This window comes from Excalfactoria chinensis, chromosome 13 (assembly GCF_039878825.1).
Source record: "Excalfactoria chinensis isolate bCotChi1 chromosome 13, bCotChi1.hap2, whole genome shotgun sequence".
NCBI lineage: Eukaryota > Metazoa > Chordata > Aves > Galliformes > Phasianidae > Excalfactoria > Excalfactoria chinensis.
In genome coordinates, this window is record NC_092837.1 from 1718835 (window position 1) to 1732081 (window position 13247).

Here is a 13247-nt window from a genome sequence, read left to right on the forward strand (position 1 = left end):
TCTTTCTGGGACTGGGTGTAGCTGAAGTCACAACTGCTGTAGTCTCTGGAGGCATTTATCATAAGAACTGAAGTCTGAGGATATAGATATGGTTATCTTAAGTCTCCAATGTGGCACACCTGAGTTTTTTTGTAGTTTGTTTGTTTTTTTGTTTTTTTGAGTTTTTTTTTGGCTTTGAGATGAAGGATTTTGGAAGCCCAATTTACCTGAGTGGTTGGATGTAGCAATTTCCTTACAGCTTTCAGCAGTGGGCAGCAGTGACACTAACAGGCGATATCAGTTTTAGTCAGATGTTGGTCTTCTGTAAGCAGGAAATTTTAAGTCTTTTTAATTGAGTGAATCAGAAGGAAACCACATTTAAAGTGCCTTTTCCCATCAAATGGAAAATCTTCATTTACATCAGCTCTGTTCTCACCTTTAAGAAAGCCAAAAGACTTAATCTTCAAAGGAAATCACGCTCTGGACAGGACAGCTTTAATCAAGGGCTAATTCCTCAAGTGCAGGGGATGTTTGGGTTCATCTTGCTCCATGCTCACAAGGAGTTAAGCAGCTGCCTGGTGCTGTTCTGCCTGCCCTGCAGATCTGTCACGCTTGCTGCTCAAGAAGAAGGACACGGTGCGTGTTCCACTCCTTGCCACTCCTGACCCATTTTCCCACTGGCTGTGCTTACCGGGGGCTGTGACATCTGAGCTCACTGCTGGCGCAGCCGTTGTAAAGCTTTGTTCTGCAAAGCCCTTTTAGTACCATGGAGCTCAGATTAATTTTCTACAACCAGCTTTGTTCGGGGAGAAATGAAAACGCTAAGAATATAAATCTGTTGACTCCTCCCACCGCACCCCATGCTTTTGCCAGCATACGCGTTCCATCTCCTTTTGTTTGTAGCCATTCGCTGTATTTCTAAGGTTTTGACGTATCTCACAGCAATGCCTGTCTGTCTCCGGGCAGTTTTGATGGATCTGCCGGTATTTCTGCTGGTCGAGGCTTTTGGCTGGCTACAGCAAGGGTCGCCATTCAGAGGCAATTTCACGGCCCAAAGGCGAAAATACCGATCGCTGAGGAATAAAGTTTCTCCCTTTCCCTCTTAATCCCTCCCCCGGTGCTCAGCGAGGAAGGGACCTGCGCACACTGCCGAGCAACCTCACCCGATGTAAGAAGGAGCTGGAGGGCTGGCCAGGATGGGGAGAGGAGGAGGAGGGATGCTAAAAATACCGCCCTATGCCGGGCAGCGCGCGGTGTCGGTGCGGGCCGGGTGCGCAGTGTGCGCGCCGCAGTGCGCGGCGGGAGCGGCGGCGCCGCAGGGATGCTCGCCCTGCTGCTGGGCTCCGCGGGCTCCGGCTGCCTGCTGCTGGGTGAGTGCCCGCCCCGCTACACCCCGCGGCCCTCCCCGACCGCTGCGGGATGTGAGAGCGGGGCTGCGGGGGAGCGGTGGCAGCGCGGCCCGGCCCGGCCGAAACGAGCCGGGAAAGAAGCATCCCGACCGTGGGAGCGGTTCCCCGGCCTCTCAGCGCGGGTATTCCTATTTAATTACTTTCCGATTAAAAGGGGGAAAACGCAGTCGGATGGGAGCCGGTGCTGAATGTCAGGGGATGTTATGGAGGTGAAAATTTGATATTCTGCTGCATGCATGCAGTTTGAGAGCACACAATGAGATGGTGCGGCAGCTCGAGAGAGAGCTGGAGAAACGGCTGGGTCTGTTACGTAATTTCTTTCAAATCATCCTGAGGGGTAATTTGGTCGGTCCATCTCCAGCAGCATGTAAGGCCACTTTCTGCTTATTTGCAGTGGGTATGTGAAATAGGGCAGTGTGTGGGGCTGCATGTGTTCTCATGTGTTGTGCCGGGTGGGCAGGGCTGAACTGGGGTCCCATTGTTTTGTGGACGGGTCGTGATGGTTCAAAGTGTGTCTGGACTAAAAAAAATCCATGTGGGTCTGAACTAGGTGCTTCTCCATAAGATGTGTAAGGGTTTGGCCTTGAACTGGGTCCTTTGAATCTAAAGCATCTTCACTGCAGAAAGGCATGGCTCGGTGCCTGTGCTATTTCTCCCTTCATCCAACAACAGACTTCCAAAGGAGAAGTACAAAGGGGAAATGATTTTTAAAGATGACAGCTTTGCATCATTAGGTAAATATTCTGCTGGGAAGTGCCGAGAATGGAAAACATGCTGCAATTATTTATGTGCATGTCTACTTGATGTTTCTGAATCTGAAAAAGATGAAAAAGTAGGGAACTGAATATCACTGCTCTGCGTTTTGTCTTTGGAAACATCCTGGTGGCTCACACTGAAGTCAGTGCCTTTGACTGCTTCAGTCAGCTTCTTCCGAACTGTAACAAAACTCACACAGTGCTAATTTTGCCCAATGGGAATTCCAAGGGTGAATCAGAGAGCAGGAGTTGGCTCAGGGACCAGGCAAGTGTTTGTTACATTGTTTTGGGCCCAGAACCCCAGAGGCTGCTCTGAGCTCCATTACTGGATCCAAAGGTTTGCTTATGACAACAACAGAGATGAACCAGTGGGGAATGACTCCCTGGGGCCCTCATGTGCACACTGCACCACCAACCCTGTGATAGAATCATGGAACCATTGAGGTTGGAAAAGACATCTTAGATCCCCAAGTCCAACCCCATCCCACTATGCCCAATGACCATTTTCTCCCAGTGTCCCATCTCCTTATTCTGGAGCTACTCCAGGCACAGTGACTCCCTGCTTCCAGGGCATCCTGTTAGTACCACCCTGCCACATCCACACATCTCTCTCTGCATGCCCTGCTATTCCCGAGTGTCCATCCATCCAGGTGTGGCTCTAGCTTATGGCCTCCCCATTTTATTTTGGTATGGATGGTGACTTCAGCCTGACCTTGCACCCTGTGAGTCCTGTGCTGCCACTGCCCCTCACAGGCACCAGGCTGCCCAAGGGAGATGGCTCTATGCTGTCCAGTCCAGTAGCTGTGTGCTTGTGGTTGCTGCTCTTGCGTGTAGACTTGGTCTTCTGGAGGTTTTGTCCCATTGGACACAGTTCTGTGCTGCTGAGGGAACATGGTAGCCATGCTGATGTATTTAACAAGATGCATGGTGTCCGCCACGTGCCAATGCAGCACTCTTGTTGGGCTTATATGAGTTTCTTTCATCCTTACAATGGTTTTGAGTCATTGAGGATCAGTCTGCAATGCTGACCTTGGTATAATAATGCTGTAGATAAATATGATCAGTTCCCAATGAGCAGACATGCCCTGGGTGCTCTGGTGGATACAGAGCAGGTGCCAATGGGCAGAGATTTGCACCTTGGATTTGACTGTGGCATTACAACATTACAGCTGAGTCCCTCACATGAAGACTCTGGAGAGGCTGCAAGGGATTCTTACAGCCCCATTTCCAAACCCACTTCTCACAGTGTGACACAAAGTGCTCAGTGACAGCCTGAAGTTCAGGCCTCAGCACAGGGAACGTTCCCTGCTGTGTGCTCTGTGTGGCACAAAGCAGATGCCCAGAGCTGGGCATGGAGCGCTGACTGCCACGTGGAGAGGCAGTGCCTGGGCTGTGCAGTGTGATATATTTAGTTGCTTTTATTCTCCAGCTCTATTACTTTTCCATTTAAATGATTGTTAGATACCATCAAAAGGAAGGAGTAAATGCATCCGCATTTCTCTGCTTGCTTGTGGGGAAAGGCAGCACACGGCAGTTTTCTCTGCTGCTCTGGACTAATTTAGGCATTTATTTGATTTTTGTCTCCACTCTACTATGGATGTTACCATTTTTTCCAAGTAATGAAAAGAAAAGCTCTGAAGATGGCTGGCAAACCAAATTAACTGAATACCCCTGGATGTAGGAAAGCTGGCCTTGGGGGAAAGAAACACGACGTTACAGCAGTGATAGTGTTGCTGTTGGCTTTGTGTCACTGAGTGCTGCTGAGCATCACAGGGCTCAAACCTTGCCTCATTATCGTATTTCTGTGAGAAATTTGCGTGAAAATTCAGCATTGCAGAATCATTCAGGTAGGAGAAGACCTCTCAGATCCCCAAGCCCAGCTCACCATGCCCACTGACCGCGTCCCCCAGTACCACATCCCATGTTCTGGAGCACCCCAAAGACAGTAACTCCCCACTCGCTGGGCAGCTGTGCCAACACCTGACTACAATTTGGAGAAGAGATTGTTCCCAGTACCCAGCCTGATATCACCATGCAGCTGCAGCACCCAGCTGATAAGTAGGGAGCTGGGTCAGGTGTTGGGGATGCCAAGAGATGCTCCATTCCCATGGCCTTCTTCTTGGCTTTGCTCTTTCTTACCTGCGAGGAAGAAGAAAGGAGAGCATCTATTAATACAGATTTTATTTATAAGTGTTCCTTCCTTTGGCAATGGATCAATAATGCGGTTTTTCCATAGCTGCTATTTATTTGCCTGTTATTGTTGCTGCTGTGCGAAGCCAAAACCTGCAGGTTTCTGGGTTGGGGTCTGGACTATCTCTGCCTATTTCTGCAGCCTGATGCAATGGATTGAGTTGTGCCAGAGAGGACGTGGCTTTAAAATATGAATGAACACGCTCAATTTTTTTTTATCCCTAAAATCCACAGAACCCCATATTAACAGTGGGATTCCTCAGGTTCCTTCCTGAGCTTTCCTGAAGCTTGCTGTGAGCCCAGCCTGGCTCCCACAGCTGTTATTTCCCAGTGTGTTGATTCAGGGTCCTGGCAAATATTTTTCTGCAGACTCTGAGGCACTGAGCACTGTTTCTGTGCAGCACGGCACAGGTAAATGTTTTGCTGGGCTCACATTGATTGCCATGGCGCGCCATCAGTGCTTGTTGATGACAAGTCATTTGCTGTGTCAAAGCCTCCCTTCACCGTAAACATTGTCACAGAGCCTTCAAGGTGACCCATGGCTGCTGAGGCAGATGAAGGGGAGAGAAGGGAAGGCTGTGGCTGGTTTTGCTTCTCCTTGCACTCTGTATATGGAGAAAATTATTTGACCTTTGGATTTGAGGCTGCGTGATGGAAAATTCAGTGGTTGGTGCCGGGAAGGGGTAAGGATCCAAGAAGAGCCCATGCTGTGTTGCACCTTGCCAGGCAAACTCCTCCCCTGCAAGCTGGGAAGCTTTCATCTTGGGCAGCACACAACTTTCAACAATATGGAAAGAAGATAAATCCAACCATCTTGTCCAAGCCCTTTTCCTTTGCGCCACAGGAAGTAAGGAAAAAAAGGCATCATTTGGTGGAAATTACCTTCTTCTTGGGAAAACCCCAACGAAAAGGAGAGCGGTTTTTACATCTAGTTCTGTGTGCAATGGTGTTGCAAGAATACAGCTCACATTTCCATTTGCTCAGGCGTGTGGCTGCTGTGGTGTAGATACAATCTCAGACAGGCCACACCACTAGGAAACAGTTTCCACTTCATTAATGCAAAATAATGCTGCAGAATCTGTATCAGATGGGTTGGTCTCTGTGAGGTCAAGGGGATGCAGCGGTACCTGGTTTTATCACCCAGCTCTTCTCCCATGGGGTGAGTTACGCCATTTGGAATGTTGCGTGAGCACGGTCCCTGTCCTGCAGGGTGCTGCAGGATACTGGGTGGCTTGGAAAAAAAAGATGGGCTGGGAAGGGTCTTCGGTCTGCTGCAGTCTGTGGAGTGTTGCTCATGTAAACCCATCTTCTGGTGACAAACCTTCAGGTCTGGACATGGTAGCGCTGTGATACAGGGACCCAGCACAGGGTGCCACCTTCCCTGGAGCTTTGCAGGAGTGGGACCTCCTTGCTCCAAGTGGAGTTTCTCTGCACGCACTTCCATTTTGGAAATGTGTCCTATAAGATTTTGCTCTGAAATCTGAGCTTCTATCCGGTTTATGACTAATCCATCAACTGCCTGTCTGGTGCCAGCGTGGCAGCTCAGCAGACACTTGTTTTCCCTGGTGCTTCCTTCCCAACCTCCCCAAGGCTAATGCTGTTTGGGGCATCTCTGCCCTCATTCTGCTGGCTCCTGGGCTCAGGTACCTCCTCCAGACAGCTTTCTGGACATGATGGCTGATGTGGAGTGTAGATACAGCTGGGTGCAGAGGGCACCGTGTCTCTAGGGTCTGTTGGTGGATGGAAAGCTGTGCAGCCGCCCTTCCTCTGGGCTGAGCATTGGTTCATAGCTGAGAAGTGTTCAAGTGGCCTTTGCTCCCCCCACAGCCATCGAGCATCAAGGGCCGGGATGTCCACGTGCATGAGCTGCAGCAGCCCAGGCTGTGCCAACCCTTGTGGGCTGAGATGGTGCTGGAGGGGACAGAGAGTAGCATCGGTGAGAGGGGAGGATGTGCTGGGATCTCATATGGCAAGGGCTGGAGATCCCCATGGGCTGCAGAGCAACAATCATCTCCACCACCTGGCTGCAGATCCTTAATATCAACTCCACAGACAACACGGGCACCGCTTCCTCTAAGTGAGGGCCGAAGGTATGCAGCACTAACGTAGTTGGACAAAGAGAACAAACAGCAAACGTGGTGTGATTTGGGACCGGAGCTGCGGCGGTGTCGCGTGTGGCTGCTAGGTGGCACCACCGCGAGCAGTGCCAGCTGATGTCACCAACCTCTTCAGCGCCCTCCTCTCCCCGCTCCTCACCAGGCATAAAACGTGGAAAGAACATTACGGACCGTTTTTAATGATGGACAAATATATCCGGTTGCCTTCTGAATGTGTTTCAGCCAGTACGTCCCGTGCAGTTCAGGTTTAGCTAAGTCCGTGATTTGTAACTCTAGAGAGGCAAACACGGAGTTATTTTAATGCCGCAGCATGGTCAGATGGCTTCTGCCAGCTGCTTGCAAAAGGTTGCCCACGTCACACCAGCAACCTGATGGATCTCAGAACTTTGCAAGGCGATTCCCAGCGCTCTGCAACCCGTTGGTGAGCGGCTCCCTGCGGGTTTATGAAATAATTCTATTCCTGGTTCAGCCGTGCAGACGGGGTCAGAGGCCGGCCGGGGACACCCCGGGCACCCCGCTGAGCACTGCGTCCCCGCCTCGAAGGGATCGCTGTGCCCGCCCAGCTCCTCCTGGGCTCCGCTCGGGGCCAAGCAAATCCTTTCAGCTGAGAGGCTGCCGAGGGTGGTGTGATGCGGTGACCCGCCAGCAACAATTCAGCCCTGTGTTTCCTTTGGGAAAAGGCATTTACATATCCTCTGTTCGCTTTATTTGGTTAAACACATTTGAAAAGGCAAAAACCATTGAGAGGGAGGAATGGACTGGGGCCCTCCCCTGCTTTAAGTCTTTGGAGAGCTTCTCTGTGCTTGCCAGAGGGAGGAGGGTAAGGAACAGCAAAGTCTTAGAGACATGTCTCAAAATACCCGAGCAGAGGCTCTGAGAGCTGCTTTTGCAACAGGAAGGAGGAAGGAGATGGGGAAAAGCCACGAGGACGGAGACAGCAGAAAAGCACCACGTGAGCTGAACTGAGGGTTTGGTGATGTGCACTGAGAGCACAGAACTCAGCACAGGCAGGAATGCCTTCATGTGGCTTGGAAACATGAAAATACATGAGCTTGGATAAAACAAGTTACGCTCATGTTGGGGATGCAAACATGGGGCACACAGCAGAGTGCAGAAGTTAAACAGAACTGACTGGAAATGAAACCACGGATAGCTCAACTGCTGCTTAATTTGAAGTAAAAAAACAAAACCAGAAAACCTCAAAACAGAAAAAATAGCTAAACTAAACTTACAGCAAAGACCCTGGCATATAAGCCAAGTGGTTTACATTCAAACAGCACCATTGTGTGCTATTACTATCAGAAGAAAAGAAACAGTTTCAATGAAGCTAGCACATCCCAAATGACAGCCTGGCCATGGAGCTCTCAAAACCCTCTGCTGCAGTGATGCCCACACGCCTGTGTCCCCAGTGCCTGGCAGGATCTGTGCTGTGCCCAGCTGCAATGTGGGGACTGAGCTTGGGGACTCCCAGGGGTGTGGGGAGATGGCAGCTGGGAGATGCATCCATTGGTGTGAGAGAACTGAGGGCTGGAGGGGGAGGAGAGAGAAGCTCTGTGCTGGTGGCCTTGTGTCAGCATCCCTAAAGACTGAATTAATCCTCTGTTCATACAGTGCGTTTCCTTCCTGCTGCTCTTTGTTACTGGTCAGAAACAGAGTTTAGAGTGCATAATTAACGACCAAAGGCTATAGGAAGGAATGAGGGACTGCTGAACAGTGAAACATAGGGGTGAAGTACCCCCATCCCTTACATCACTTTCATTCTTTTAATCAGTGCCTGTTTTCTGCACTTCTATGGGGGAACCCAGGGGCTTTTCTGGCAGTTTTCCGCTCCAAGCTGTGGCCCTGGGCTGCAGGAACATCTGGCAGACAAAGCACAGTTCTTGTGAGGATATCCTCATTGCATCATAGTGCTGCGTAAGATGGAGGAGTGGGGGCTGCACCCAGTTGTGGTTTCCTGGTGTGCAGCCTGGGTTGGCTGCTCCCCCATCTCCTCATCTCCTGTCCTCCTGTCTGTGACCACCACTTTGTTCAAAACTCAGCCTTCATCTGTGTTTCTAATTCATTCTGATAATGTATCAAAGCACAGAAAGATTCAATTGGTTTCTGTCTCCTACAGCACTTGTATTTCACATTGTGCTCAGCTGTGAGTTCTGCAAGCACTTGGACTCTTTCCCCAGAGCCTTCCAACACAAACCCAGCTATGGTGCATTCCTGGAGCTGTGCACACACCTGAACTACACTGCTCTGCCTGCTGCAGCTCCTGAGCACACAGAGCAAAGGGTGGACAGTGCTGCACTTCCCACTGAAGGAGACTGATTTACACCAGGAGGTCACTTAGTCTGGCACTCCCTGGTGGTTTTATAAACTGGGCCTAATTGCAGAATAGCCACAGATGGACCCAGTGAGGAATGTTTGATGAGCTTGCCTGGAAAGTCATTAAATATCTGTGCCCAGCAGTGATAACCTGGGAGGTTCTTTGAGAACTTTACTGAGAGTGGTGATAGTGAATGGTGAAGGTTTTGTTTTGTTGCTATCACTGTAGGTTAACAGAAGTTAATTTACAAATTCAGTTGCTGTATTTATTTGGCTTTGTTTTTATTAACAACATAGGGGTGGCATTGGCCATAGTTCTATCCTCTTGCTCTTTTATTGATTCAGGTGCTTTACATCCATTCTGCTCAGGCTCTGAAGCTGTTAATTTAGCAGCCCAGGGCTGCCAGTGTAAGCTCCTTGCTTATCAGAAGCTTCATTTTATCTTAGTGTGTTCTTAGGGGAAAAAATACCCCTCAAATTAAAGAAAGAAAGAAAAAGGATGCTGCTTTTCACTTTAAATCTGAGCAATGGCCCGAAGGCTCTGAAGCTTTGTCCCTGGACGCCTCTCCTGGCTTCTGCTGGGAGCTGCTGGCACGCCTGAGGAGCGGCTGTGACCGCGCAGCCCTGCGGAGCCCTAAGGGTTACAGCGGGCAGCCCCGCGCTAATACAGCCTAAGCTGATATTAGCCAAGCTTAACTTCTTTCGGCAGTTTGCAGATGGGAAGGGGGTGGGACGTCCTGCAGTCAGCAGTTCTCCGTCAACGCGGGCGCCGGCGGCAGAGCCGACCATGAGCTGAGCGCGTGGGGAGGACGGACAGACGGCTGCGGTGAGTGCTGCGTGCTGCGCCGGTGGGTGTCGGTGTGCGGTGCGGTTCCCACGGCACGGCTGGCGGTGGGGCTGCGGGGTGTTGAGCAAAGCGGAATCAGGGGCTGCAGCACGGCTGGCTCTGCTACTGGAGGTCTCAGCCACGCTCAGGGCAGAGCCCGGCGGTACAGCCAGCGGGATGGGGATGGACTCCAGTAGCAGAAAGTGTGGGTGGGATTTGCAGTTTTCTCTGTTTTGGTTGTTGGTGGGTTTTTCTTTGTTGTTGTTGTTGTTGTTTTTTGTTGTTGTTGTTGTTTTGTAGTGGGGGTCTCCCAGCCCTCGGGTGCTGCGCTGCCTGCCTGCCGAGGACAATGTCGGGGTGCAAAGGCAGCCCTGCTCCCTGGGGCTGTATGTAGAGCTCAGCCGAATCACCTGGCTGGGCTTTGCTCCCCAAGGTCCCGTGTGGGCTGCACGACTCGCTCCCGGCAGCAGGAGCTCTGCGGAGAGCAGGGAACTCGTGTAGCTGTGGCTGAGACCCTGCGGGTTAGCAGGCTTTGTGTAAGCGGTGTTTCACCACCCTGTGGTGAGGTGAGATCTTTGTGATGGATCATAGAATGGCCTGGGTTGAAAAGGACCACAAAGATCATCTGGTTTCAACCCCCTGCTGTGTGCAGGGTTGCAAACCACCAGACCAGGAAGACCAGAGCCACATCCAGCCTGGACTTGAATGCCTGCAGGGATGGGGCATCCACAGCCTCCTTGGGCAACCTGTTGGATGTTGCTGTCTGTCCTGCTGCAGGGAGAGTGGTTGGGACCTCTTGGGCAGGTGACGTGTGCTCTGCCAGAGCTCTATAGGGACCTGCCTGGAAAGCATGAACAGCATATGTGATCAACAGCTAAACACTGTGGTTTCACGCTGCCTTCCAGCACAGAAATACGTGTGCCCTTTATGTGTGTTAAAGCCTGCCAATGTGTGGACTGCAAACGTTGGTTAGGCTACATGCTGGATGCTAAGCACAAAATGTGGAAACCCCAACTGTGGGCATGAAACACTGTGTTCTATGTACGCATGGTGTGGTTTCTTGCTTGCTCTGTCGCTTTGCTGTGTGCCTGTTCCACCCTCCCACTGATGGTGACAGGATGGAGGTGCAAGAAGGTTGCTGTCAGGAGCCCTTGCTTGTTCTTGGAGGATTATAGCATGGTGGGCTGGTGCTGCTGCTGGGCATCCTTGGGTGTGCAGCCCAAACAGACCCCAATACAGCGACCGCTTTGCTGACCTTATGTGCAAAAGAGCAACCTAAAGTGGCGTTCCTTTAATGGCACAGTGAGATCTTCATGCACAGGATCAGTGTGGAAATAATTTCAGGCTCTGGCTGGTTGCAGGCAGTGTTGTGTCGGTGGTGACCGCAGGCAGTTGGCACGGGGCCTGGCAGGATGCAGCAGCTCTGTGCAGCAAACGCGCCGTGCCATGTTGCACCACACCATGTTGTGCTGTGCTCATCTCTCCTACTCTCTCCACCCACATGGGAGAAAGGTCTTTCCTCCAGGTCTTTTGGCACATGCCTTGCATCTTCCTTAACCCTTGCTTTCTGGCCCCCTCCTCCACTGCAGAGCTGCCAGATGAGCTCTGAGATGTCCAAAGTTGCCTGCAGCTGCTGGTTTGTTTTGGGATAAGCCTGGACTGGGTTCTTGCATTTGCATTGCACGTGCACAGGGCAGGATGAAACCTGCTTGCTTCAGAGGTGCCCTGGGGGCCCCTCACCACTCCCGATCTGTGCGGACTGGGTCCTTCAGAAAGCTCTGCAACTTCCAGGGCACTTGATTAGTAATTAACCTGATCTAATTATAGCTGGCTTACTGGGAGGGTTACAACTGTATTTATAATAGCTGGATCATGACACGACTGTTACTTTTTTAAGCTGCCATTTTCGGTGCCATTTCCCAGTGGCAGCCATGGCACCATCTTCGTGGCCATGCATTTGGCACAGTCCTGATCCAGCTTCCATGGAGCAATTAAAAATGTGTTCTTCATTATAAATGTACCAGAGTGATGAGGTAGGAATTAGTGAGAGCAGCCAGCCCACAGGTGGGGATGGATGCTGTGAGGGCCTTTCCAACCTGAACCACAGCACCATATACTGTAGGGGACAACCAACCATCAGTGCCATTGGTGACAGAGTTGAGGATGCTTCAGCAGGGACATGTGCATTAGCATCACTGTGCCTTGGGAAAATGATGGGCAGATGAGAGCTGCTAGCCATCGAGCTTTCCTCTTTTGGTAGGATCCTTTAAACACTTTCAGGGCATCCCAACACTTCCTTACCCATAGGAGTGGCAGGTGGGGACCAGCATTCAGCCTCAGCTCTCATGCACGCTGCATCCCAGTGCTGTAGAGCATCACCATGCTGCATGTGGACTAGAGGACTTTTAGGCCACTTCCATTGGTGAGCTGTAACTGAGAGAGGGGGAAGTGGGGGGCGAAGCCTCCTGGGAGGGGGTTTGGTATGGGAAGCAAACAGGTGACATGGATGCTGGGGGTCGAGGCCGTGAGCAATGGCACTGCTGGCACGGCTGCTGGGTAATTCATTGAATCATTTCTCTCGGCACATGATGTGCTGCAGATATTTTAGATGCTCTAAATACCTCTATTTGCACCGCGATGATTGCATTCCCTCTGTAAAATCTGACTGTCAGCACACTGAGCTCCCTGTTAGCATTTTTTCCCATTTTAGCGGATGCTTGCAAAGAGCTTGTGTCTTGCAAATGCGTTTGTTTCCTTGCAAATGCATTTCTCGGCAGCGGGAGGCCGGGGCCGCTCCTCGGCGTTGCCTGGAGATCCACATCCTTTGTCTGCGCCTTCCCCCTTGGCACCGCCGCCGTCCCCAGCAGCTGAGAGGCTGCGCGGGGGGAGCGGAGCTGCTCTGCACCGCGTGTTGGTGAGGGGTTCCATTGGGAATGCAGAGCGGGAGCAGGATGTTGGGGTTGGATATTAGGAATAATTTCTCCTTTGAAAGAGCAGTCAACACTGGCACAGCTGTCCAGGAGTCGGGAGGCACCGACCTGGGGGTGTTCCAGAGCCCGGGGGATGTGGTCAGTGGGCATGGTGGGGTGGGCTGGGGTTGGGATCTGAGAGGCATTTTCCAACCTGAATGGTTCTTTAGTTCTGCATGTTTATCTGTTTGTGTGTATATATGTGTACACACGTGCCTTGGCTGCGGTGCGTCTCTCCATAGCAGGTTGCTGTGGGTTGGCCAGGAGGAACAACGTGGGGGTGGCACAGGGACAGTGCCATCGTCCCACCCAGGTGCAGAGTCCCCTACAGCACAAGGCCCATTCGGGTTAAAGAGGCTTAGTACCAGAGAAACCCCGTTCCTTAATAGTCCTTCTGGCGGGCAGCCAGCCGAGCAGATTGACCATGTCTGCTTCCCAAAGGGAGGGCAGAAGGACATTTTTCATCAGTAGAAAGGCAACCTGCTTCCCTTCCATTGCCTGCTTGCTGGGTGCTGCTGCAGTACCCAGCAGAGGTGCTGAAGCCTGGCCAGCACTCAGCCCCTCTCCTGCTCCATCCACCAGCAGTGCACAGAGCTGCCCCAGAGCAAATCTGAGCCCAGAAGTGGTCCCCTCTTCTTCCTTATGTTGCCTGAGTCCCAGCATAATAATCCAAAAAGAATTCATTATTT

General features: G+C 51.4%; 1 protein-coding gene across 7 annotated transcripts in view; it reads left to right on the forward strand.

Moving 5' to 3' along the window:
- The first annotated feature begins 894 nt into the window (after positions 1-894).
- The window catches only part of ACSL6 (acyl-CoA synthetase long chain family member 6), a 36521-nt gene continuing 24168 nt past the window's right edge, over positions 895-13247 (forward strand). For 2 of the 7 annotated variants that reach the window (XM_072348488.1, XM_072348489.1), the window contains exon 1: positions 1251-1349. In XM_072348488.1, the coding sequence (XP_072204589.1) occupies positions 1301-1349 (49 nt within the window). In that variant the 5' untranslated portion in view covers positions 1251-1300. Of the gene's footprint in view, positions 1148-1250; positions 1350-1383; positions 1511-1938; positions 2123-9472; positions 9590-13247 lie in introns of those variants that run through there. The other 5 variants (XM_072348486.1, XM_072348487.1, XM_072348492.1 and 2 more) reach the window with 4 other exon arrangements.